The 23,768-nt window shown below is 38.3% G+C and overlaps 1 protein-coding gene across 2 annotated transcripts in view; it reads right to left on the bottom strand.

Annotated features, from left to right (window-relative positions):
• The window catches only part of LOC149545051 (RNA helicase, ATP-dependent, SK12/DOB1 protein), a 343,786-nt gene that overhangs the window by 4,325 nt on the left and 315,693 nt on the right, over window positions 1-23,768 (bottom strand). Inside the window, exons 23-26 of one of the 2 annotated variants that reach the window (XM_089795557.1) lie at window positions 13,175-13,407; window positions 12,911-13,063; window positions 12,370-12,770; window positions 11,835-12,266 (exon numbers count right to left, since the gene is read on the bottom strand). The exons of the other annotated variant lie outside the window; for it this stretch is intronic. Coding sequence (XP_089651683.1) covers window positions 11,850-12,266; window positions 12,370-12,770; window positions 12,911-13,063; window positions 13,175-13,407 — 1,204 coding nt within the window. The 3' untranslated portion in view covers window positions 11,835-11,849. Of the gene's footprint in view, window positions 1-11,834; window positions 12,267-12,369; window positions 12,771-12,910; window positions 13,064-13,174; window positions 13,408-23,768 lie in introns of those variants that run through there. 2 annotated transcript variants of the gene reach the window in all.

Raw genomic sequence — 23,768 nt, 5'->3', positions numbered from 1 at the left:
ATTGCATGAGCTCTTATTTATTCATTAATTATTAAGTTGCATTATTATAATAATGTTTACATTATTCTAATAATGACATTAAGTGATATTTCTAAAATGTGCGTTGGAAAGTTTCTAGTGTTGAGTTTTTTTGGGAAACTTCCACAATTTCTGAAGTGGAATTTTTTAGGAAACTTTGGGCCAACGAAAAATTATAAATGAGAGCTCATTTCATGGGAAAAAGCACGTTTGATTATATATTTTCTTTTGTGCCTTTGTGGCTTTTTCCTGAGTTCTAAACTAAATGCCCTTGCTGATGTATAAGGGTTAAGTCTGAGAAGTTTTCTTGGCAATTGTGTTGAAGTATACAATTTACCAACACTCTCCTACTGTAAACCTTTAGCTAAGGAAAAAAGTCTTGATTATTACATTGGATAATCTATTTCTTATTGATTATTTGGTTGAGAGTTTTTGTGGAGTTTTTTGAGAATTATCTTGAGATTGCATTGCAAATTGTTACTGAGGTAAAACAATTTGCCGTTACTCCTTACTGTTTCTACTATGCCTAAGGGGATTTGATGTTAAAGATTATTGACAAAATTTTAAGGGTCTTGGTAGCTTTATTGGATTTCTGTGTTCAAGTTTGGGAGCTTGTGTGACTTCTTTGAGTGCTGGCAATTCATATTCATAGGCTGCAATTTATTTTCCAGACTTGTTGCTTCAATATCAAAGGCCTGCGTCAATTGTTGGAGGTGCTGCATTTGATTTCAGGGCCTAGCATCATTTATAAGGTTTGCAATCTACCCATCTTGGACCGGCGATATGCTATTGAGCCTGTGTGGGATTGGAGCAACCCATGCTAAGGAAATAAGAGAGTCATGCCTTAATTGTGATATCCTTGCTTGCCGTTATTCACACATTTATTCAGCATTGCTGTAAGCTACCTAAAGACAGCTATAAATCTGCAGTGGTTTGGTATTAAGGAGTTGTCATAAACAATAAGGGAGCTGCTGGGAGTTACGGCTTGACACAATAAATTACAATCCAAGTGCCATATTCAAATTATATGATTTTGCTTTATGTTTTACATCAAAACTTGCAAAGAAATAAAATGTTAAGGAAGTTATATGGTTATTATCCAATATCATTTCAAACTGTTTGAACTTGTTGATTCCAATTTTCATAGAAATAGTAAAGCAAATAATGTCAAATTGCAAAAACAATAAGTAGTGCTCTGTTCATGTTGAAAGCCAGTTTGAGGTTTTTACAAACCCTCAATAGGCTATATCCTTAACAAACATCAATTTGCTTTTGCTAATCAATAGTTTGATATTTTGTCAATCATTTGGCAAGCAAATTATTATCACTCAATAAGTAATGCTTTAAATTCATAGTCAGCAGCTCACAATTTTAATAGATTAAGTCTTTATCAATTTGGACAAATGATCACCACTAAACAATTGAGAAGTAATTCTATTATTGATGGCAATGCTACTAATATCCAATTTAAAAATTGACTTCTAGAAATTTACAAGAATGCAATAATGAACTTGGAAATTGACTTCTAACAAATGAAATATGGATTGCAGCTCTCAAGAAATAATCCAATTTACTCGCAAGTTCAGAAATACATGCTCCTTGCTTATAATCGTAGGTGCTCTAAAACCTGTTTGCTGCCCTCCAATAATTGATTGCAGCCTTTCACAAACTCTAAAATCACTACCAAATATGGGGATGACAGCCACAATATATTCCTCTTTAATCATGTCCAACAGTGAACAATAATAGCATTCCAAATCACAAATTCTCCAACCACAATGAAATTCTCAGGTACAGTACATATTAGTCGAGAAATACTATACTTCAATTAAGATAATTCTCAGAATTAATTCACAATACCTCAGCTGTGAATTACCAGGCACTTCTTAATTCCAAACCGTTATACTTCAGCAAGGGTAAAGAAATCAGCAAACTCAAAAACTCTTTGCAAGCAACAAAACAAAATAATCAATCGGATGCTTTACTCATCAAATGGGCTCATATTTACAATTTCCAAATGGCACAAAGTTTCCCAAATGAACTTCACTTAAGAAGCTTCCCACAGACAACATTAAAACATAATAAAGTGCTATTATAAACTAATTTATTAATTGTTTTTGGCTCTGAAAATGACCCTTTCCACCATAACTTCAAATTCTGACATGTAAGGCCATTGTTTCTTGTTCCCATGATTTAAAACTTTTCGTCCCGGTTCCAACGAGCTATGATACTGAGGTGACCAGCCAACAACACTAACAAAAATAGCAACCTCAACGTATTTAGATGAATAATAATATTATTAATTCACCTGTCTTGCGAAAACAATTGAAGAAGCATCAAAATTGAAATCTATCAACACCAAAGTGATCCTGATGATGAAAGATGATGAATGAACCTAATGGGATGACTTACTATAAATAGACACTCCCTCCAAGATTCTTGGAGCCCAAACCAGAAGCTCGAAATAAAAACTGAGAGCATCGTCCAACTCCTCTGACTCAACTCAGCTCATCGGAACCAACACATTGACTCTCAAATGGAGCCAAAACACACCATAGGCTGTTGGAAAGCCTATAATCACACAACTAAGACCCTTAAATCCTACTGTCAGCTCATGAGGGTCACAATGGTGAACTGACCCGGCAACTATAGGTACCTGCTAAAAATGGGGATATTATAGTCCTCCCTCACTAAGATTGCTTGTCCCCAAGCAATCCTGGAGCAAAATGGACATCACGATCCACCTGGATCCCAAAGGTGGAACTGCATACTATCCCTACTGTGTACAAACAACTCCTGTAGCACAAACACCCAAATGACAAACATCAATATCAAAATCATATGAAAACTAACTCGAGGCACTGATGAAGGCAACAACTCATCAGAACTCAACGCAACTGAAATACCAACTCTGTCCACACTTGAGTTCTCATTAAACTGATAATCACGCCCAACTGTATTGTGGAGATGGTAACAACCATAGATACCTGAATCACTAACAACAACTCCAACCTTGGCCAAAATGTCCAAGGTGTGTAGATAGTGCAAGCAACTGTCAATCCCATTTGCAAAAGATGGTGCTAACCCATCCTGTAATGGATGGTATGAAACTGGAGCCAACCCACACCGACGTGAAACCAAGTTCTCTACCTATGGGTTAAAAGAGAAATGATGAGCACTCCTCACAGTGTAATGCTGATAAAAACTCCCAATCTCTGTCAAGGGCTCATCATCATCAAACTGGGAATCAGAAGATGGCTCCAATCTCTGACTTCAAACTATTGGTCGGGTAGGATCTTGGGCAACCCTCTCAGGAAACCCAACCTCAAAATCCCTGTGGGGAAGCATAGTTGACAAAGTCTCTACAATCTTTCCCACCAACCTCTGAATAGCATGAGAGCCTCAGATGAGAGTACCCTCAAACACTCTGTATGAATCCTCCCTCACATCCAAACTCTCCAATAGACACTCCGTGAAGGAATTTGTGTAGTAGAAATTACATGTGAAAGCATCCACCCGCTCTCTTGCGACCCACAGTTGATCCCTCTAAAAACGCAACATTGCCAACTGTCCAATGCTATCAGCTTTATGAGATGAAGAAATAGCTCTGCTTCCAGCAAAAGGAAGCAAATCAACATGAGCGTCCAACTCCCTTGATACTCTCATCTCTACTGCACCTATATCTTGGACAGATGTGTCGGCCACATCATCACGTCCATCAACCCCAACCGTATAAGCAAACTCACCACCAACCACAATATGCAACTGAACTGGATCTGGGGTTGGTGTGGTCTAAACATGCTCCAACTCCACAGTCACCACATCCAATCGTGACTGTGACTCCTGAAGAGCCAACTGAGTACACTGAAAAGAGTCCATAGTCACCTCAAGCTCTTGGGTGAGCTCCACCACCTCCTCTTTCTCTAACAATGTCTCATGACAGGTGCTACCCCACTCCAGAAGGTAATCTCGGTCAGCAACTAGCCACGAGTAATTATGCTTCAAGATCTTGATAGCCTCTCGAAGCGTATGAACCTCTACTAGAGAAAGAGTACATCACTGCACTCATCAAACATAGAAGCACCCCAACCAGATGTAGCTAGCATCTGACGAATAGCATCATGATGCCCAAGAGCTAAAGAAATGTCACTATCACTCACATTCAGCTAACTGGTCACATGATGTCTCTATAACCCCCGACTCCTATGCAATCTCTCTGTCTCACTAATTGCACTATGATAGGAAACTTAATCAGAACTGACCACCACAAGATCACTCATATGTGTGCCATCATCCTTGCATAACTCCTCATCCGAAGAAATGGAAGCCCTCGCAATATCAATCTCCTTGCATGTCTCAACTTCCACCTCAAATGTAAGATCCTGCACACATCGATTCTGGGACTCATCAAAAACCTCCTCGGAGTCATCGCCCAATATTTGATAAGGGATATCATACTTGGTGTAGCTCATAGCATCATCAGATGTGTCCATACCAACTGCATCCACATCTCCCGACTTCGTTGTGACACCTATATCATCAACATCATAGTTGGGTGACTCCATACGTACCTCAGTCCCACCTAAGGAAGCAACTGCCTCATGTACTGGAGCAACACTATAGTAACTAACATATAAGTCGCCAATAACAACTCCCTCCTTCAGTGAGTCTGAAAAGTCAGTGGCAACATCATCAACTGCCTCTGAACTAACCATAGCGACTACCTTGGGAGCCTCAACCTACCGAAGCTTAACACTGCTATCCATCACGGGCACATCCACATCCCTACAAAGCTAGTCCATTATCAATATTGCGGATAGGACTAGCAGGTGCCATACTAAATGAAGGAACATTAGCATCATCGACACCTATTGGGGAAAACTCAAGCTTCCTTCCCTGCAACCTCGATGTCAGCTTTCTAAAGGCGAAAACCATATACCTTGCTATCCTCTCAACTGTCGTTGGATCCGACAAGCTCTTCGCTAACCTTTGTTGATGAAGCTTAAGTTTCTCCATACTCTCCTGCAAGGCATTCATTTTTAGGCTAAATTCCTCATTACTCCATTGATTTCTAGAATTGTTAGTCCTATGTCTATCCATTGCTGGAGAAATTAAAGTGTTGGTCAATGTAAAAACCCTCAACAAGCTATATCCTGGGAATTGATTTCTAATAGATGAAATATGGATTGTAGCTCTCAAGAAATAATCCAATTTATTCACAGGTTCAGAAATACTGGAATGGACACCCCTGGATGTCCCAAAAAACTAAACCAATTTGCTGAAAGGAATTTTGTCAAACAGTTTGCATGCAACCTCTTATTTCTCCATTTTAATGTTTTAAACCCCTTAGAACTCCGGAAATCAAACGTTTATTTGTTTGTTGTGTTTTGTGCATGGAATTGGTATCATACAACATAAACAAGAAAGAAACTACAATAATATGCAAAGTGGAAATGAACTGCTGCTAATAAAATGTTATTTTCAGAATTCATAAAACCAAATACATGGCAGATTTATCTACTCACTAATTACTTCAGCAGTATTGACATAATACTCCAGCCCATGCTTTCGAACTTGCTGCTACAATACTTTGTCCTCCAATCAGTCCACTACCTTCATAATACCATTCCCTCCAAGCGGCATAAGCATCGGACAAGTAGTGAAGAAGATATGAGCAAAATATCAAATCTGCTTGTAGCCGGAAATGCAACTAAACTGCCTGATAATGAAGCCAATAAGAAGAAATTCCAAAGGCCAAACCCCAAGGGAATGACGTCTAGAATGTTACAAGAGAGGATAGACGTCCTCAAATGCCAAGAACAAAGCTGCAACTCACACACCAATTTCTTCTCATATTCAACCTGCCTAATGAAGCTACAAATGCTTCCTTTTATTCTATTCCCACGGGTCCGTTCAACTCATATGGGCAATGTGGGATAAAGATGTGTAATATAAAACATATATTAAAATACCCCTTATGTCTCCCTTGGGTACACATCATAAAATAAATATTAAAGTAACACTTTAATATTTTACAATTAAATTAGACGTTACTTTAATAAAACTTCAGGCATTAAAATGTATTAGCAATCGGACTCCGAATAATGCGAGTGATAGCTCATCGGAAAGCTCTCACCGAGGAGTATCGAATCCAATCACCAAAATTGACCTGCACTGTGTCCTGCCGACTTACTAAAAATAGTAAGTATGCCTGAAACTGAGTAAATCAACTTCGTTTTGGCCCAAACTGGAAATGACTAGGCCAAAACACTCCAAGATCCCATTAAACCGTTCGTTAGCCCTCGGGACCATGTAGAACAAGGCTAACGCACACACACTTGGTCAACTGCTAAAATGGGGACATTACAAATACACACTCCTCGCTTATAATCTCAGGTGCTCCAAAACCTAATTGTTGCTCCCCAATAATTGATTGCAGCCTTCCACAAAGTCTAAAATCGCTGCCAAATACAGGGACGAAAACCACAATACATTTCTCTTCAACCATGCCAAACAGTAGACAATAATGGTGTTCCAAATCACAAATTCTCCAGCCACAATGAAATTCCCAAGTACAGTACATAACAGTCAGGAAATACTGCAATATAATTAAGACAATTCTCAGAATTAATTCACAGGCTAGTGTGAATCATTTTAGAGTTGTTTACTGGTGTTTGGTATTTATTTATGCAAAACTTATAAGGCCAAAATTATACAAATTTATGATTAGTTTCCTATACACCCAGATATTGTGTTTGAAAATTTAGGACATCATATATTCAGTGGTAATGGGGTTGCTTGCCAAGTGTTTGACAACATGTCAAACCATTGAAATGTGAAAGAAATTGATGCTTGATTTAGCTATAACCAGACAAGGTTATTACAGTGGCATCAAAACGGTTTCTTGCCAGCTTGTAGGAATTGGGCTTTGTTTTTATTTTGTTCGGTGTTGACTTTGAAGATTTTCAGATATGATTTCTAGAGTGACCAACACTTTATTTTTTCCAGCTATGGACAAATATAGGACCACGTGGCTTTCAATTTGACTTTGCAATTACATTCTACGACAAAGACCAAATTCTTAATTTGTAAAACGCCAGATTGAAATTGGACTAGGTGGCTTTCAGTTTGACTTTGCAATTACATTCTACGACAAATACCAAGTTCTTAATTTGTAAAATTTAGTTAATATTACATAGTTTGAAAGTAAACAAGCTGAATTCAAATTCTGATTTATTATCAGCCAACAACTAAATTCCCTTTTCATTATATTGCTATATGGTTGTTGATGAATGAATTCAGACGCTAGTGTGAATCATTTCAGAATTGTTTATTGGCGTTTGGTATTTATTTATGCAAAACTTATAAGGCCAAAATTAAATAATTTTGTGATCAGTTTCCTGTACATCCTAATATTGTGTTTGAAAATTTAAGACATCATATATTTAGTGGTAATTGGGCTGCTTACTAAGTGTTTGACAAAATGTCAAACCATTGAAATGTGAAAGAAATTGATGCTTGATTTAGCTATAACTAGACAAGATTTAGTAGGTCTTCGGAGTGTGGGTTTGTCAACTCATTATTGCGACCCTCATGAGCTGATGTCTGGTTTTGGGGGTCTTTGTCGTGAGATTGCTATTTTTGGATTTACTATTTTTAGTCACTCTTGGTCAGTTGCTACTTTTGGACTGAGCAGGTCAAGCAGGATGGTCCTTTGATTCTGGGTATTTGATCTCTCTCTGGGATTTCTTTATTAAAGTCTTTTATCGGTGGCCTTGTTGGCTTAATGATTATTTAATTCATATTTAATAAGCATTAAGTACTTTATATTATAAAGTGTCATAACTTTATATTATAAAATTGTCTTCTAAGCGGAAAGTGTGAGAAAGAAGCTAGATGGTTCAATTTGTGTTATAAATGCAACTTTTTGTTGAGGAGAGATCATCTTGAATTTATATTTTAATTTGTTCATATTGCCTGGTTGAGGGTTTTAAGTATTGAAGTATTTCTGTGATCTTACTAGATAATTGTGCTAAGGTAAACAATTATCGAATTTCTCCTACTGTGATTACTATGGCTTGGAGATATTGAATAGTGGAAGTGACAATTCTTACTGGGAAGTTACATTGTCTTGTCTAAAATTAATATAAGGAAGGTCTACAATTTCCTCCAAACAATACTGGTAGCTGTGCTTGGAAATAAAAGAGGATTGCATAGAGAGACTGGATGGCAGCATATTGGAGTCAAATTAATTACTTCCAGGCCTGCATTTGAAATTGGACGGCAACATTTTCTACTAAGGAGCCACCATATGCTTTGCTGGGTTTTCGTTTCACTTTGCTAGCCCATGTCAAGGAAGATTGGAGTAACGTCTCTGCACCAGCTCCATTCTATGTGATTTCCACACTGCATTTTGGCAATTTCGTGGATGAGTTAAGGGACAATAAACTTGTTGCGGCTGGGTATAGACATTAAAGAAATGTCGTGAGCAACAGGAGGATGAACTGGTGGTACGGCTTGGTGAATTAACGTGATCCAGGTGCCAAGTTAATATTGTGTATTACTGATTTCCAAAACAATGCAAATAATATCTATTTAGTTTTAATCAGATTTTATTGCTTGAATTTGTTGATTTATTTACATTTCGGAAAAATACAAAAAATTTAGAAAACTTTAAAAATTGCAAAAACAATCAATTGTGCTCCGATATTCGAAGTGGAAGCTAGTTGGATTCTTTTCAGTGGTATATGGTTCTTTTCGGTGTGGGTTGGCTCCAATTTCATACCATCCATTATGGGATGGGTTAGCACCACCTTTTGTAGATGGGATTGTCAGCTACAAGTTAGACCCCTTGCGGTATCTACACACCCGGGACAGTTTGGCAAAGGTTGGAGTTGGTGGTAGTGTTTCAGTTACCTAGGGTTGTTACCATCTCCACAATGCAGTTGGGTGTGAGTATCAATTTGATGGGGTCTCAGGTTTGGGTAGAGTTGGTATTTCAGTTGGATTGAGTTTCGATGGGTTGTCATTACCATCAGCATCTACAGTCAGTTTCCAGATGATTTTGTCATTTATATCAGTTATCTGGGTGCTAATGCTAAAGGAGTTTCTTGTACACAGCAAGGATGGTGCACAGTTCTACCTTTGGGATCCAGGGGGATTGCGATGTTCATTTTGCTCTGGGATTGCTTGGGGACAAGCAATCTTAGGGAGGGACGACTGTAATGTCCCCATTTCTAGCAGGTTCTTGTAGTTGGCCAGATGAGTTCACCATCGTGAGCTTAGTGAGTTGACAGTGGGATTTGAGGGTCTCAGTTGTGTGGTTATAGGCTTTCCAGCAACCTATGGTGTGTTTTGGCTCTGTTTTAGGGACTTACTATTTATAGTAAGTCAATTTGTTGGTTCCGATGAGCTCAATTGAGTTAGAGGAGTTGGAGGATGCTCTCAGTTTTTATTTCGAGCTTCCATTTTGAGTTCCACGAATCTTGGAGGGAGCGTCTATTTATGGTAAGTCACCCCATCAAGTTCGTTCATAATCTTTCATCATCAAGATCACTTTGGTGTTGTTAGAGTTTGATTCTGATGCCTCTTCAGTTGTTTTCGCAAGATGGTTGAATTATTATTATTATTCATATAAATACGCTGAGGTTGCTATTTTTGATAGTGTTGTTGGTTGGTCACCGCAGTATCATAGCTCGTTAGAACCGGGACAAAAATTTAAATCATGGGAACAAAAAATAGTGACCTTACGTGTTAGGATTTTAAGTTATGGTGGAAAAGGTCATGTTCGAAGCCAAAAGCAATTAATAAATTAGTTTATGACACTTTATTATATTTTAATTTTATATGTGGGAAGCTTCCTAAGTGAAGTTCATTTGGGAAACTTTGTGCCATTTGGAGATTATAAATATGAGCATATTTGATGAGTAAAGCATCCGATTGATTATATATTTGATTTTGTGCCTTTGTAGCCTTTTCCTAGGTTCTTAATTGTATGGCCTTGCTAATGTATAAGGGTCTCTGAAGTTTCTGATGTTTGAAGTCACTACTGATGTATGGTGATTTCACTATCTAAATCTCCTATTTGTGTTTCCTGTGTCTAGGAGATTGTTTTGGTAATTTCATTGCAAATTGTGTTGTTATAAACAATTTGCCAAGTCTCCTTATTGTAATCATTGTGGCTATGGAGATTGATCTTTTGGAGGAAATCGATTGTATTATGCTGCATACTGGCAATCCATTTGATGAAGTTTTGAGGAATTTGGTGACTGCTGAGGTTGGCGTTTGAGATTCCCATCAGCTTGACGCCAAGGCTGTGAATTGCTTAATTTTGTTTGTGCCAAGCGGAACTGTACTAGGTGGAACTCATAATTAATAGCTTGCAATTTGTGAGTAGTTGGATGTCTTATCTCTTCCAGCTGCAATGTTCTATGGGGGTATTCCGCAATAACTACAGAGGGTTTGACAGTGTCTTCAGCCTGTATTGTGGATATCTTTGGAGACATGTGTTGACAAGTTACTATGGGACTCATTCTAGTCTTCCCTTTCAATCGGCACGCACATCAAATTAAGTTATAAGGAAATCAGGTTCCTTAATTAATTGGTGGAATTCGATATATGTTCTTTGTATATGTAAAATGCTGACGTTGTGTTGTTAGTAAAGTTACGAGAATCAGAATCGTATCGGAATCGGCACGGCCGAATCGAGGGTGAATCGCCGGTGAATTGGTGATGAATCGGCAAATTTGAAAAAACCCTTTAAATGTAGAGATTTTAACAATTTAAGACTTATTTCATGCACCCTTTATTGAATATAACTTAAACACACTATAACATTATCAAATAGAAGTTAAAACTTAACATACATAAACATGGAACATAAAATCCATCACATACGTAACTACGTTATCATTATGTACTAAAATGTAAATTGTAGGCTAGCTGAAGTAAATAAAAATCAAATGATCATAATGATTCAAATCATAGAATGTATGTAAGATGAAATCATGAAGATCCATAAGACCTCAAATCATAAATGTATGTAAAAATCTAAGATGAAGATCCATGAAAGTTTGAAACGTATGTCTATCAGTGATTCAGTATAACTATCAATATCTGTAAACAAAATATAAAAAAAAGGCTCCAGCTCAAGCCTCATCATCCTCATCATCATCCTCTAGCTCTGCTGCAGCCTTAACCTACGCCTCTGATTATCCAGTCTGCCTACTAGAAAGGCGTCTAAGGTAGGTCCTGGAGGACCGCCGAACCATATCCCCTGCATGGGCAATGGGCTCACGAACGTCGCTAGGGCCTACGTTTGTGTGTGCGCATGTGCGTCTACTAATGCCTGAACGTGCTCTAGCTGCCTCCTCTGCCATGGCCACAGCCTTAGCCTCTACATCCACCTGGTCAACCCACGCGTGTTCTTCCTCAGTGAAGACTGGTTCCACAGCCTCTGTGATCCACTCTGATTTTGGATCAATCTCCTCCAAAAGCACAAAATCTGTCTGATCCTAAGACGAAGGTTGTAATGAACGAAGACAAGATCATTCAACCTCTACACTGTCAACCTATTTCTCCTCTTCAAGTGGATGTGCTTGAACAAGGACCAATTGCGCTCACATCCAGAAGCGCCGATCGGTTGACTTAGAATACGGATGGCAATTTTTTGAAGGTTTGGGGTTGTGGCCCCAAACATTTGCCACCATCTATCTAAAATAAGGAAAAACAAAAACAATTAGTCTCATTTACAACTTACAACTCTAAAATTAATGCATTATATAATCGACTTTAAGTTTAGAATCTAGATTCATGAACATTGAATATATTATTTAATTTTTACCTGGCTGTAGTGTTGTCTGAGCATTTATGGCCATCCTGCCAAAGAAATGTGGCCCCTCTCTATTGTTGAACTGGTCTAGCTCAACAATCGTAGTAGCGCTATCTTCATCGGTACTCAACCTCTGGATCACTATGTATAAGCCAGTGAGAACCTCTGCATCCGCCTTGAACTCAGGACAGAAACGAAATGCCGGATTCAGATAGTAAGCTGCTGCATGGATGGGTCGATGGAGCTGATTTTGCCATCTCCTATCAATGATGTCCCAAATAGGGGCATACCTCTCCTGCACTCCTGCATATTGGCCTTTGATGGCCTCCTTCGCCTTATCCATGCCCTCATAAATGTAGCCCATAGAGGGCTTCTCCCCATCAGCAGTTCGTAGCAAAGCTACAAGAGGCTCAGTGACCTACATATAAAGTAAAACAAAAATTTGAGTCAAAACTTATAAATAAAATTATATAACTTAAAGTAAAAGTAAAATACTAAATGTTAAATTGCAATAAGTTTACCTTAAGGATTTCTCTAGCGGGTTTCCAAAAACCATCCTCATCAAATATGCAATCCACCACATCTATCCCTGCAGTGGTTGTAGCATAGGAAGAGGAAATCAACTCCCGCCCAACAAACATGCTCCTCAAATCATCCCTTGATGTCAACAAGGACTGCAAGGTGATGAAATTCGAGGCAAACCTCGTGATACCTGGGCGAGCTAACTCCTTGCCTCCTGTGTACTTCCTCATTGTGCTAAGGACAAATGAATGATTATAAATGAACTTGCATATGTTTTTTGCCCTTTCCACACATGACTTGACAAACTCAAGTTCGCCAATTTCCTCCAACATGAGGTCAATGCAGTGTGTCGCAAGAGGGGACCAAAATGTGGTGGGATGCCTCTCCATCAAAAGTTTACCTACAACAATTTTAAGTAAATTAGAAATCAAATTTCAAACATGTTAGAAGTTAGAACTTAGAACTTAGGAAACTTAGAATTAGAAAAAGTTCAAAATTCAAATAAATTTATTTTCAAAACTTGAAAAGTTAAAAGTTTACCAACAACAACATAACTTGCTGCATTATCCATCACCACTTGGATCACATTTTGTTCCCCCACCTCTGCTATGACTTCCTCAATAGCCTCACATAAGTATGTGGCATTTTTTACATGTGTGGAAGCATCAATGGATTTGATGAGCATGGTATATCCTACAAGTAACAAAACAATGAATTATAATGTTAAATGGATCATCAACAAATTAACATTCAACAAATCAAAATTTACAATTATGTATGTAGGAAAGTAGAATGATCAATCACCTCCATAGGATACAAGAAAATTGAGGAGTGTTCTATTCCTCCTATCTGTCCAACCATCGGTCATGATGGTGCAACCCTTTGCAATCCACTCCTTTCGGTTCTCCTCAAGCTCAATCCTCATGTCCTCTACCATCTCATCCAAGAGGTATCTACTCAACTCAGCCTCAGTTGGGGCTTTAAACCTCGGACCACAAATAGCAACTGCATCTATCATGTTCTGCCAATAAGGAGCCCTATCACAAATAAAAATTTAGATGTCAAAGACTCAAATCATAAAACAAGTAGATATAATTAAAGTTTTATTTTTACTTTTAATTTTAACTTTAAAGAAAACAAAGAAAAAAGAATCAATTACCTGGCTGCAACAAATGGAATGTTGCAAAAGTACCAAAATTTGCATATCTCCTTTCTAGCAGCATCATGAATCTACTTGTTCAAACCCATGCCCTCAAGCGTGGGTTGGGAACCAAGAGTGGTGCGGGGCACAAAATAACTATCCATTTTGTTTTTCCGCACTCTAGGCTGTAATAGGTTGGTGTAGGACTCTGTCTCAGTATGTGACCGACTAGCACTAGCACTAGCACGAGCAGTAAAACTAGGATGAAAAGGAGGCCTAGAAGAACACTCTCCAACACAACCTATGGATGCGGAAGCTGATGCAGATGTAGATGTAGATGCGGCTGCAGATGCGGGAACATGGGAGCCAATATCCCTTAACCCTTCAAGTTGCATTTTCCTATTCGCTTTGTCTTTTTCAATTTTTTCTAATGCCATTAAACAAGTGCATTTTGCCTCAACAGTTTGGTGAGTGCAAATTGTAACATCGTGTCCAGGTATAGCAGCAATGTGGTATTCCAATCTATAAATATCTCCAAAAGTTATTTTTTCTTTACAAAACATACATTTTGTTTGATATTTGGTTCTTCCAGGAAACTCTTTGTTATATTTCCAACATTCATCTTTTTTACCTATTGCGAATTTGCGAAAAATGAAAGCAAAGGGCTGCTGCAATAAAAAAATTCATATAAAATATCAAAGTTTGAAGCTAATAAAAGTTACAAAACAACAAACCCTAGTTTGCAATTTAGTAAAAATAAAGAACATTCAAGATTTAAACTAAAAATCTTGAAAACTATAAAAATTTAACAAAAAATGCATAATACACTAACATGCAAAAAACAAATCAGCACTTACCTCTTGCAAATGAGTTGAGTGTTGATATTGACTCCTTAATGCTCCCAATGCAATTGATAGCCTCCCCAAATGGACTGCTGATCTCTTTGGTGCTCTTCCTTCTTGCCGGTTGGAAACCTATGGCTTTTCTTTTCTCTTATTCTCTCTCACTTTTCCTCTCTTCTACTCATGCTTAACAAATAGAAGGCCCTTTAGGGTTATAACAAAGAGAATAGGTCAAAAAGAAAGTAAAAAAAACAATTTTTTTTTAAATTTGCAAGTCCATACTTTTCTGGCCGCAGCTGATTTCTTGGCGATTTTTTAAGGCGATTTAGGTAATTTTTTGGGTGAATTGCCGATTCATGCGATTCGGGCAATTCACCTAATGAAATCGGCGATGGCAATTCCCGACCCCAAAAAAATCGCCATCCATGAATCTAATCACTGAATCGACGATTCATTTGATTCTTAGAACTATGGTTGTTAGCATTCCTCTTGCACTTTTAATGTATTCTAAAAATTAATTCTAATAAAAACAAGAAACCTAGCAACATTGTTCAATTGACACTGAAATATCTATTAGAGCATACATAGTGTTTTTACAGTGGTATCAGAGTGGTTTCCTGCCAGCCTACAGGAATTGGGCTTAGTTTTTATTTTGTTCAGTGCTGACTTTGAAGGTTTTCAGATCTAATTTCTAGAGTGACCAACACTTTATTTTTCCAACTATGGACAGACATAGAACTGATGGTTCTAGAAGTCAATGGACCAACCTCATATTATATTATTCCATTACACTTGATTACATATGATCGACTCAAGAGAATTTACAAATTACATTTTTGGATGGGTCCACTTTTGGAGACCATAACTAGCAAACCATTGACCTCGTTTCAAAGCCATTTAGGCCTTCATCACTGGACTTGAAGTTTGCATAGCCAAAATTCATACCAAAAATCTGCAATAATTGCACCAATACATATGATATGAAATAAAACTCATCCAACAGACTGATATGTCAAAGATGAACCTCCATATATGAGATTAGAACAATCTGAGCACATAATACTAACTTACTAAAACTAGCAAACCCCCACAAATAGCAACTCTGTACAGGAATAACCCTTATTAAAAACACATAAATTGGAAATAGAAATAGATTTTGGGTGATGGAAGATTGCCATTACACCCAAGATGCTCTTGCATCACAAGATTGTCAAAGATCTTTTAGAATAAGCATGTGTGGATCTTGTGGACCAAGTTTATTCAAAGGAAGCAGTGAACCTTCTGTAGGCAAGTTAAGTCTTTGTCTTGGCATGAACTCCAAGAGTTGTTTACAAATAGAGGGGGTAAAACTATGAAATCAATTTTTGAGGAATTAAAATACTTTTTTATGGTGTTCGTATGTGCATGACGATTTTGAGATCCTAGAGATTAAATTGGATAGTCATGATGCTAAGTGTCTTAGTAGAGGCTTTGAACTAGGTGCTTTGTTATGTTAGTAAATAGATTTGTCTCCTTCCAAAATCCTTCACAAATAACTCCTACATGCCCAAATTGAAAGACAAACTCTGAAACCGACAATTGAGTCACTTGCATTTATTATGCCAAGTGCTCTCTGAATTTTGACATGAAGGTACAACTCCCTTCTCCGTGTTTTCAATGAATTAAACTATTGATTATACCTTTAACCAGAAGGTAAAGAAGACACATTAACATTTACCTATAAATATAGAATGAATGTGATAATTAATTAAAATGATTTAGGGATGAAACTCAATATATGATACGTAGGCCATTTAAATAATCTCCCATAGAAATAAAATGGAGATATAATACACGTTTTATATTAAGATCGTTTACAAATCGGGTGTTGCTTAAGAGCAACAATTACAACTTATTCAAGCTCCTTACAAGCAATCACACTAGAAACAACAATTGGAAGACCAAGAGTCACAACTTAGAATCCACTTTTTACAATGAGACAAATACTGTTTATTGCATGGGGTAATTAGATTAATGCATACAGACAATGAACAAGAACAGCAATACTCTGTTTATTATTTGCATATGCAAAGACACTACATTATGCTTATGATGATGATAATTACAATGATCCTAGAGGGTGTATATATACTTTCCGAAGGGGCCGTCGGCTACATAGCATTTACCGACAACATACATCCCGTCGGCTACACAATATTTACTGACAACATCATCCCCCCCAAAAAGAAAAGTCATCTCTAGATGAAAACACAACAAAACTCAAAATAACTAATTACATTCCTTCATAAACGTCATGAACTAGAAGGCTGTGTCTCTGAGTATGTAGACCGGCTATGTAGTAGCTGATACACTTGCTTCGTCCGAACCTTTAAATCAGAGCTGATCTAGGAGTTCTCCTCTACTATCTCCTTCAGCATCAATGTGACCTCATGGCATTTAGCTTTTTCTAATCATGAGCTTCCTTTGTTGCTTCTTTCTCCTATAATGCTGCTGCAATTTGCTGATCGGCCTCTTGCTTCCCTCGTCTAATTTCCTCCAGTGGTGCTAACAATGTTGCCGCTTTGTTTCCCATGCAATCTGCTTGGTGACAAGTCAATCGGCCATCTCCTCCCGAGCTTGCTCTGCAGCCTTTGAGCTTCTTGCCAAGCCTCTGCCCGTCGTCTCTCCATGAGCACCAACTTTGCCAAGAACTTGCTTCTCTCAGTGATGTCACTAAGGCATGAATGGATATCCTTATCCTTTTCCTCCACTACAGGTATAGGATGCTACGTCTGTACCCTTCTGTCTGCTTTTTTTGGTGTCGCTACACTTTGATCTCCTGCTTCTGGTGAGGTGGGGACCTCGACAACCTCACTATTCGACCAACTCACCTCTAGCTGAAGATCCTCTCACATGGGAGACTGAATGGAAGGACCTCTGGTAATAGGAGCAAGTAGTCGCCGTCTCAGATACTCACTCGCCCGGCTTGCTGAGCTAATCTGTGCGGCTGCTGGCACCTAGTGTTCAACTTCCAGCATGCTCAAATTAGTACCCTGATCCGCTACATCATCCAATAGTGTGTTGGCTATCGTGACTACTGCATCCGTCCCAATCACCTCTAATCAGACCTGGTCTTGTGCCCTTCCTTGAGCATCTCCTCCTGCTGTGGCTGTCAACTCTGCTACTGGATGTGGCTGAGGAAGACTTACTGCTACTGACTAAAGTGATCCTGCTCCTGAGGTATGGAGGTCGATTCCTGAACTGCTGGCTAAGGTTGCATTCCCGTAGGTGTGTCCGCTAGTAATGATGTCTTTTGGCTTACTGAAGGTTGGTCAGTCATTGAATGTGAAATTGATCTTGTTGTTGTTCGTGATCTGGGGTTCAGGGTGACTGGGGTCATCACCACTAGATGCCTAAACTTTCTGAAACCTAGATTGTGAACATCTGCCATAGTGTGCATATGTGGAGCTGAAAATGATGGCGTAGTTGTTACTGGAGCAGCCGTCAACTGCTGTGGAAAGCGAAGTGGGGTTGCTGAAATCACCGCAACTTCCTCATCATCTTCCTCCTCATCCTGCTCCACCTCCTCCATATCCTCTGATTCGTCCTCCTCACAAGATGTATACTAGCGGCCCCTATCCATGTTACCTGATTCCTCCATCTCTTGCCGTACCCTCTTCTGGCCAACACCTTTTTGCCCTCCAGGTGAGTCTTACTGCCTCCATTGCATTATCAGAGGCTTGCCAGGTGCTATTGGACTTGGCTGAATTTCCAACTTTTCTTGGGGTATTGTCCTCGTAGTTGCCTCCAGAAAGAGTCTGATGGCATAGTGCGACATGTAAAATGTTTTATGCTGCAAAGTCATGAACTCATCCATGCGTGTGGCCAATAGAGAAGCCCAGTCATAAAGCCTCCCATTCATGAGTCCATTCATCATACTGACCAACGGAAATGAGATATCTGACGCCCTACTAGACCTTGTAAGTCTACTTTTTATCACGTCCATGAGACACCTCCAATGGCCTTCTCTAATGTCATATTTCCCCAACCCTCTACTCCTCAAGGTCTTAGTAAGGGCATCTTTCTGCTGCTGTACCTGATCCTTGCACACTAATTCCACTAGCTTCAATTTCCTCTCCTTGTCCATCTTTCTTGGCTTACTGTCAATTTTCTTTCCTCCTTGTGCCGTTCCTGGTATGCCGAATACCTTGGTAAAGTCAGCTGGCCAAAATGATACCACTATGCCGTATCCTAAGTACGAAACTGTACTTTTCCGAGAGTGCCTGTCATATGCCTCAATCATAATAAGCAACACACCTTCGAAATCTCAGATACAAAAAACTAGCGTCCGGATTGCCCACTCTACCTGTGCCTTCCGTATGCTTGCTTTGACGAGGTGGTCATCAGAATTTTCATTCCACCATTTCCTGCATTCCAGCCCATTCAACCCTTCAAATGCTATGTTTTGCGGTGTTGTCTGTACATCCGGCTGGTTCTACACTTCGACACCAATACTTTGTATTCCAACACTAACGCTCTGCTCTCCGATACCAATGCTTTGTATTTCGACACCAACGCTTTGTATTCTGACACCAACGCTCTGCACTCCGACACTGACGCTGTTTCGAGCAGTCATCTTATTCCTAATAACTGTGTTGTTTGGTGAAGAAGGGTCTTTGTTAAGTGAACTTGTTCATTCCAGAAGTGTATCACGGATAAAGAGTTCACTCCACGCTCGTGCTCCCTCAGCACTCCGAGCCGTGCGACTTAATTCCCTTCCGTCTGGATTCTCTTCCCTGGGCAAATACAGGTTCAAAAATTCCTCCCTTGCTTCTTCCACCAATTCCACCCGTTGTCGAGTTTCCTTCAACAATTCCTCGGTGCTTCGGTGTCCATCAGCAATCTGTTGAAACTTCCATCTGTGCTCGGCCTGTTGTGCCAAAATTAAATTTCCTTGCGCAGTGCGTATTCCATCCTTTCCCTTTATCTTATTTCTATCCTTGTTAAGCTGATTTGGTATTAGTCTTCATTCCTCCTTCGTTCTAGGTCCATCGGGCAACGGCGCCAAACGTTTACCGCATGGGGTAATTAGATTAATGCATACAAACAATGAACAAGAACAACAATACTCCGTTTACTATTCACATATGGCAAAGACATTACATTATGCTTATGACGATGATAATTACAATGATCCTGGAGGGTGTATATATACTTTCCGAAGAACCTTCCTGAAGGGGCCATTGGCTACATAGTATTTACCAATGACATACATCCCGTTGGCTACACAATATTTACCGACGACAAATACAACCAATAGAAGATCAAGAGTCACAATTTAGAATTCCACAAAGACGTCCCTCTTGGGATTTGAATTAGGGTGTCCACAATGAGAATTCATTGCTTCAACCAAGCTAAACCCCTTCGACAATATAATACACCTTAGCATATTTTGGTACATAAAACCATACAATTTCATGACACACAAAATCCTTGATAAATGAGAGCAAGATAATATTTCAATTTGACTAGAGTAACCACAAGATCACTTCCAACTAGAGAAATATAAATTCAAACCAAAAGATCTAAAAATAAATTTCTATCCATTCTAACTATGTAAACAAAACAACCACATGATCATTTTGTCCTTGCAACATAAACAAGTTTGCAAGTTAAATACAATCCCCTTCTTTCCTTTCTCTATTACAAATTTGAACCCTAAAATTGCCTTACGTTTTCTTGAGAAATGCACAGGCATATGATAAAGAGAAGAATCCTTGTTACAATAAAATTTTCCCTTTCTAATGAATTTCCACCAAAGTAAGTTCCTAACAACCTGTAACTTCCTAAAATTTATTTTTCTAATAATTCTTCCCTAACAAATTTTCCCACAAATGTCTCAAATTACAACATTAATTAATTCTTTTTAAAGAATTAATTATTTCAAATTTTTTCCCCCAATTTATCCACCCAATTTACTTATTTTCACATTACAATATTGATAATTAATTACTTATGATTGGTCTGATTTCTGGATTAGATTGTGTTCACCTTTTACCATCAATGTTTCGAATCATACTACATGAGTCATCATCAGGATGAGAGAGCATGAGATGCAAAACCAAGTGAGCTGCAAATAGGGACTAGTACAAAAGATAAAGGACTGAGGGAAGAAGGTGTACACGCATCCCAAGGGTTGAAAGGGGCAAGAAACCTCTTGTTTTATTTTTGGTTGTTATTTTATTTCTTGCCCCTTTCAACCCTTGGGATGCGTGTACACCTTATCCCTCAGTCCTTTACCTTTTGTACTAGTCCCTATCTGCAGCTCACTTGGTTTTGCATCTCATGCTCTCTCATCTTGATGTTGAATCATGTAGTATGATTCGAAACGTTGATGGTAAAAGTGAACACAATCTAATCCAGAAATCAGACCAATAATTTCAATGGATTGTGGAAATTTGATCTCTTAATTAATTACTTGTAGAATTAATTATATGAGAAATTAGTGTGACCTACAGATGGTTTAATATTTAATTATTTTGCATTTAAATGGAATAAATTTTAATTCTTTAAAGAATTAAATATAATATAAACGCAAAATAATTTGTAAATTTTTTAAGTTGCTAATTTCCCATATTGTTGAGTGAAGAGTGGATACTTAGGGTTTCAAAACCTTAGGTAACAGTGGCTCTGATTGGGGGCTGCATTCTATGCCAGGATGCAGAGAACTCCAGAATCTTTAGCTGTTGTCCAGTGCTTTATCCATTGGGTTGTAGAGTCACTAATCAACATGAACTTGTACCATTGCAATAAAATAACCCTGGTCACTTCTCATATACTTTCCATTATCAAAATGTGCAAATTATATCCAAAAGGTCAATGCAGCCAAATTTAGTGACAACTTCATAATCTGCATACAATGTAATGAGCTCTGAAACCTACAAGGTTTTTCTCCTTGCTATTTGCCTCTGAATCTTCATTTTCACCTTGAGTACGTGCCCACATCTACCACAAGTCAAATTAGAACACAATTTCTTGAAGAAAGGAGTACCATCACTGAAGAACTAGGTCTAAATATGAAGAATAATCCATTTTTTGATGATGCATCAATTCTCTTTTTTCACATGCTAAAAATTCAACTGCAGATAATAATTCCTCATTTTTCAGCTGTGCACACACAAATGAAGCTACTTTTACTGTTGCCCATCCAATCTCTTATGCTATCACTGACTGGTTGAGAAGACTAAACTCATTTAATGGCTCCAAAACATGAAGGATTCAATAGACCCGAGGAATGCTTTACAAATTTTCAATGTCTCCAAGGACATTGCCCTCACCTTGAGTCTTCAATTCATTCAGAGTGGCACTCTAAAATTCAACTTCAAATTCATCATTTTACTGATTCTCACTAAACTGCTTCACGTGCTGCAACCATGAAAACTTTCACTGAGCTTTATAGATAAAAACGAATTGTTTATAGTTAGAACAGTAGACAGCAACCCAGTTACTCAACCTTTAGAACATAACATACTAACTTGATCACAAGAAATTACTACTTTGGGCACCAATGTTTTTTGGTGTTTATCCATTGGAATGCCATATCGAATCAAATATCAAGATCCTCTGATGAGAGATCTGCTCTACAATTTCATTCTCTTGCACCACTTTGCTTGTAATATTATCATCAAGAGTTTCTATTGCGGGCATCCATTATCTATATAGCTTGTCATCCTCCTCAGACTTTATCCTTTCTGCTTATATTGTCTTGCGATGTCTTTTTGTAACTGGCAGTAGAGGTTGATATCGGTTTAGTCTACTGTCAACCATGAAGGTGATAAATTAATAATGAATTTTTTTCTCTTCAACTCTAGAAGATTGAGATTTCAAAAATTATCCGTAGCATTTCCAAATGATGCATTGGCCCTTCCATTTTGATAATCTTTTAAACAACGTATTCCTAGAAAGTTGCACCATTGGGATTCAATTCCGCAACTACCCATTTGGAAACTGCATGTCAATGATTAGGTACCGGCACTTATCACTGGTTGTAGACTTACAACTGATCGATGTAGCAGCTTGATGAACCAGCTAGTGGTCTTCTTTTTATTATTCAAATGCTTTGTTATCTATGCCAAGAGGTATTACACATCTCGTGGAACCTCATGTCAACATCTTTCACTCCTTAGAAATAAAAAATAAATCCTTCCCAATGCTAATCACAAGCCTGTTGCCCTCATTCATCTTTGGTCTATTGCATCATTTTCTCTGTCATTGCATTCCATGATGTGACACGTTTATCCATACATTTGTTCTTTCAATTGCACTGGGGGCAAATCATCAACTAAAACCTTTTTTTTAAAGGTATTTTTTTTACGCAAAAGATGATGCGGAGGTTTGTGGCTGGTCCTAAGATGTGCTGATACCTTTGAAAACCTTCTATTTTCATTAGGAAATGTATGCCCCCAGCATGAATGAGACTCAAATCTGAAGCATTCATTTCAACTAGATGGCCTAAATGGAATCATAAAAAGATTGGAGGAATGGCGCTGAATTGTCGAGACAACCAATGATTGCTGTGGACTTGTACATTGATCTTTCTAGCTGACACATAACAAAAATAGCACTCATACCCTTTGCACTATTTGATTTATACTCCCCTGCCTTTGATTTCACAATGTACATACATGTTTGCCAAAGCATTTCAGACTGCAATTTGAATTCAACTGGAAGCATTTTCTGTAGGCCATGTCAGTCATTATGTTTTATTTAATTTAACATTGTGCCCCTCGATCTACCATGTTGCTTTTGTGGACTTCTACAGAACAGGAACCCTCAATGTCTTCGCAGATTACATCCACATGCTCGACAGTATCTGCCTTCGTCCCTGCCAACGATTTGCATCGCTTCATCAAACCAAAAGATTTAACGAAATCAATACTGGAAAATGAATTGCCTCGAAATTTTCAAAGGTAAGCTGAGAATGAACTTGGATCCTCTGAAGCTTGGACCAACAATGATTATCCATATCCACCTATCAAATTTGTAATAGAATAGTCCATGCGCAACGTATGCGAGCTAAAATGATTGTGTAGAACATATGTGAGCCATGATTAGGCACATAACTGGCACCCTTCGTCGTGCACTATAATTGTAGATAAGGGCATATGGCATGAGTTAAAGCATCATAGTTTATATCTTTAAAATCCATGGCTGACTAGCAAAATTTATGTTCTACAAAGGGAAATCATATTCATAACAACACAAATATGGTAGGAAGTTTTCCATTGAGCTTGTTTTCGGTGGAATCATCATTTCACATATTAAAATCCACCAAAACTAGTGCGAATACGTTCTTATCAAGACTGATCCCCAGCCTGTTTGGCAGTCAAAAAAACTTTCTTATCAACCAAATATGTTAAGTAAACCCGACACTAAG

This window comes from Cupressus sempervirens, chromosome 8 (genome assembly GCF_028749045.1).
Source record: "Cupressus sempervirens isolate cs-2001-9-10 chromosome 8, ASM2874904v1, whole genome shotgun sequence".
NCBI classification, from domain to species: domain Eukaryota; kingdom Viridiplantae; phylum Streptophyta; class Pinopsida; order Cupressales; family Cupressaceae; genus Cupressus; species Cupressus sempervirens.
The sequence above is the reverse complement of the archived record's forward strand: the minus strand, read 5'-3'. Positions and strand labels throughout refer to the sequence as shown.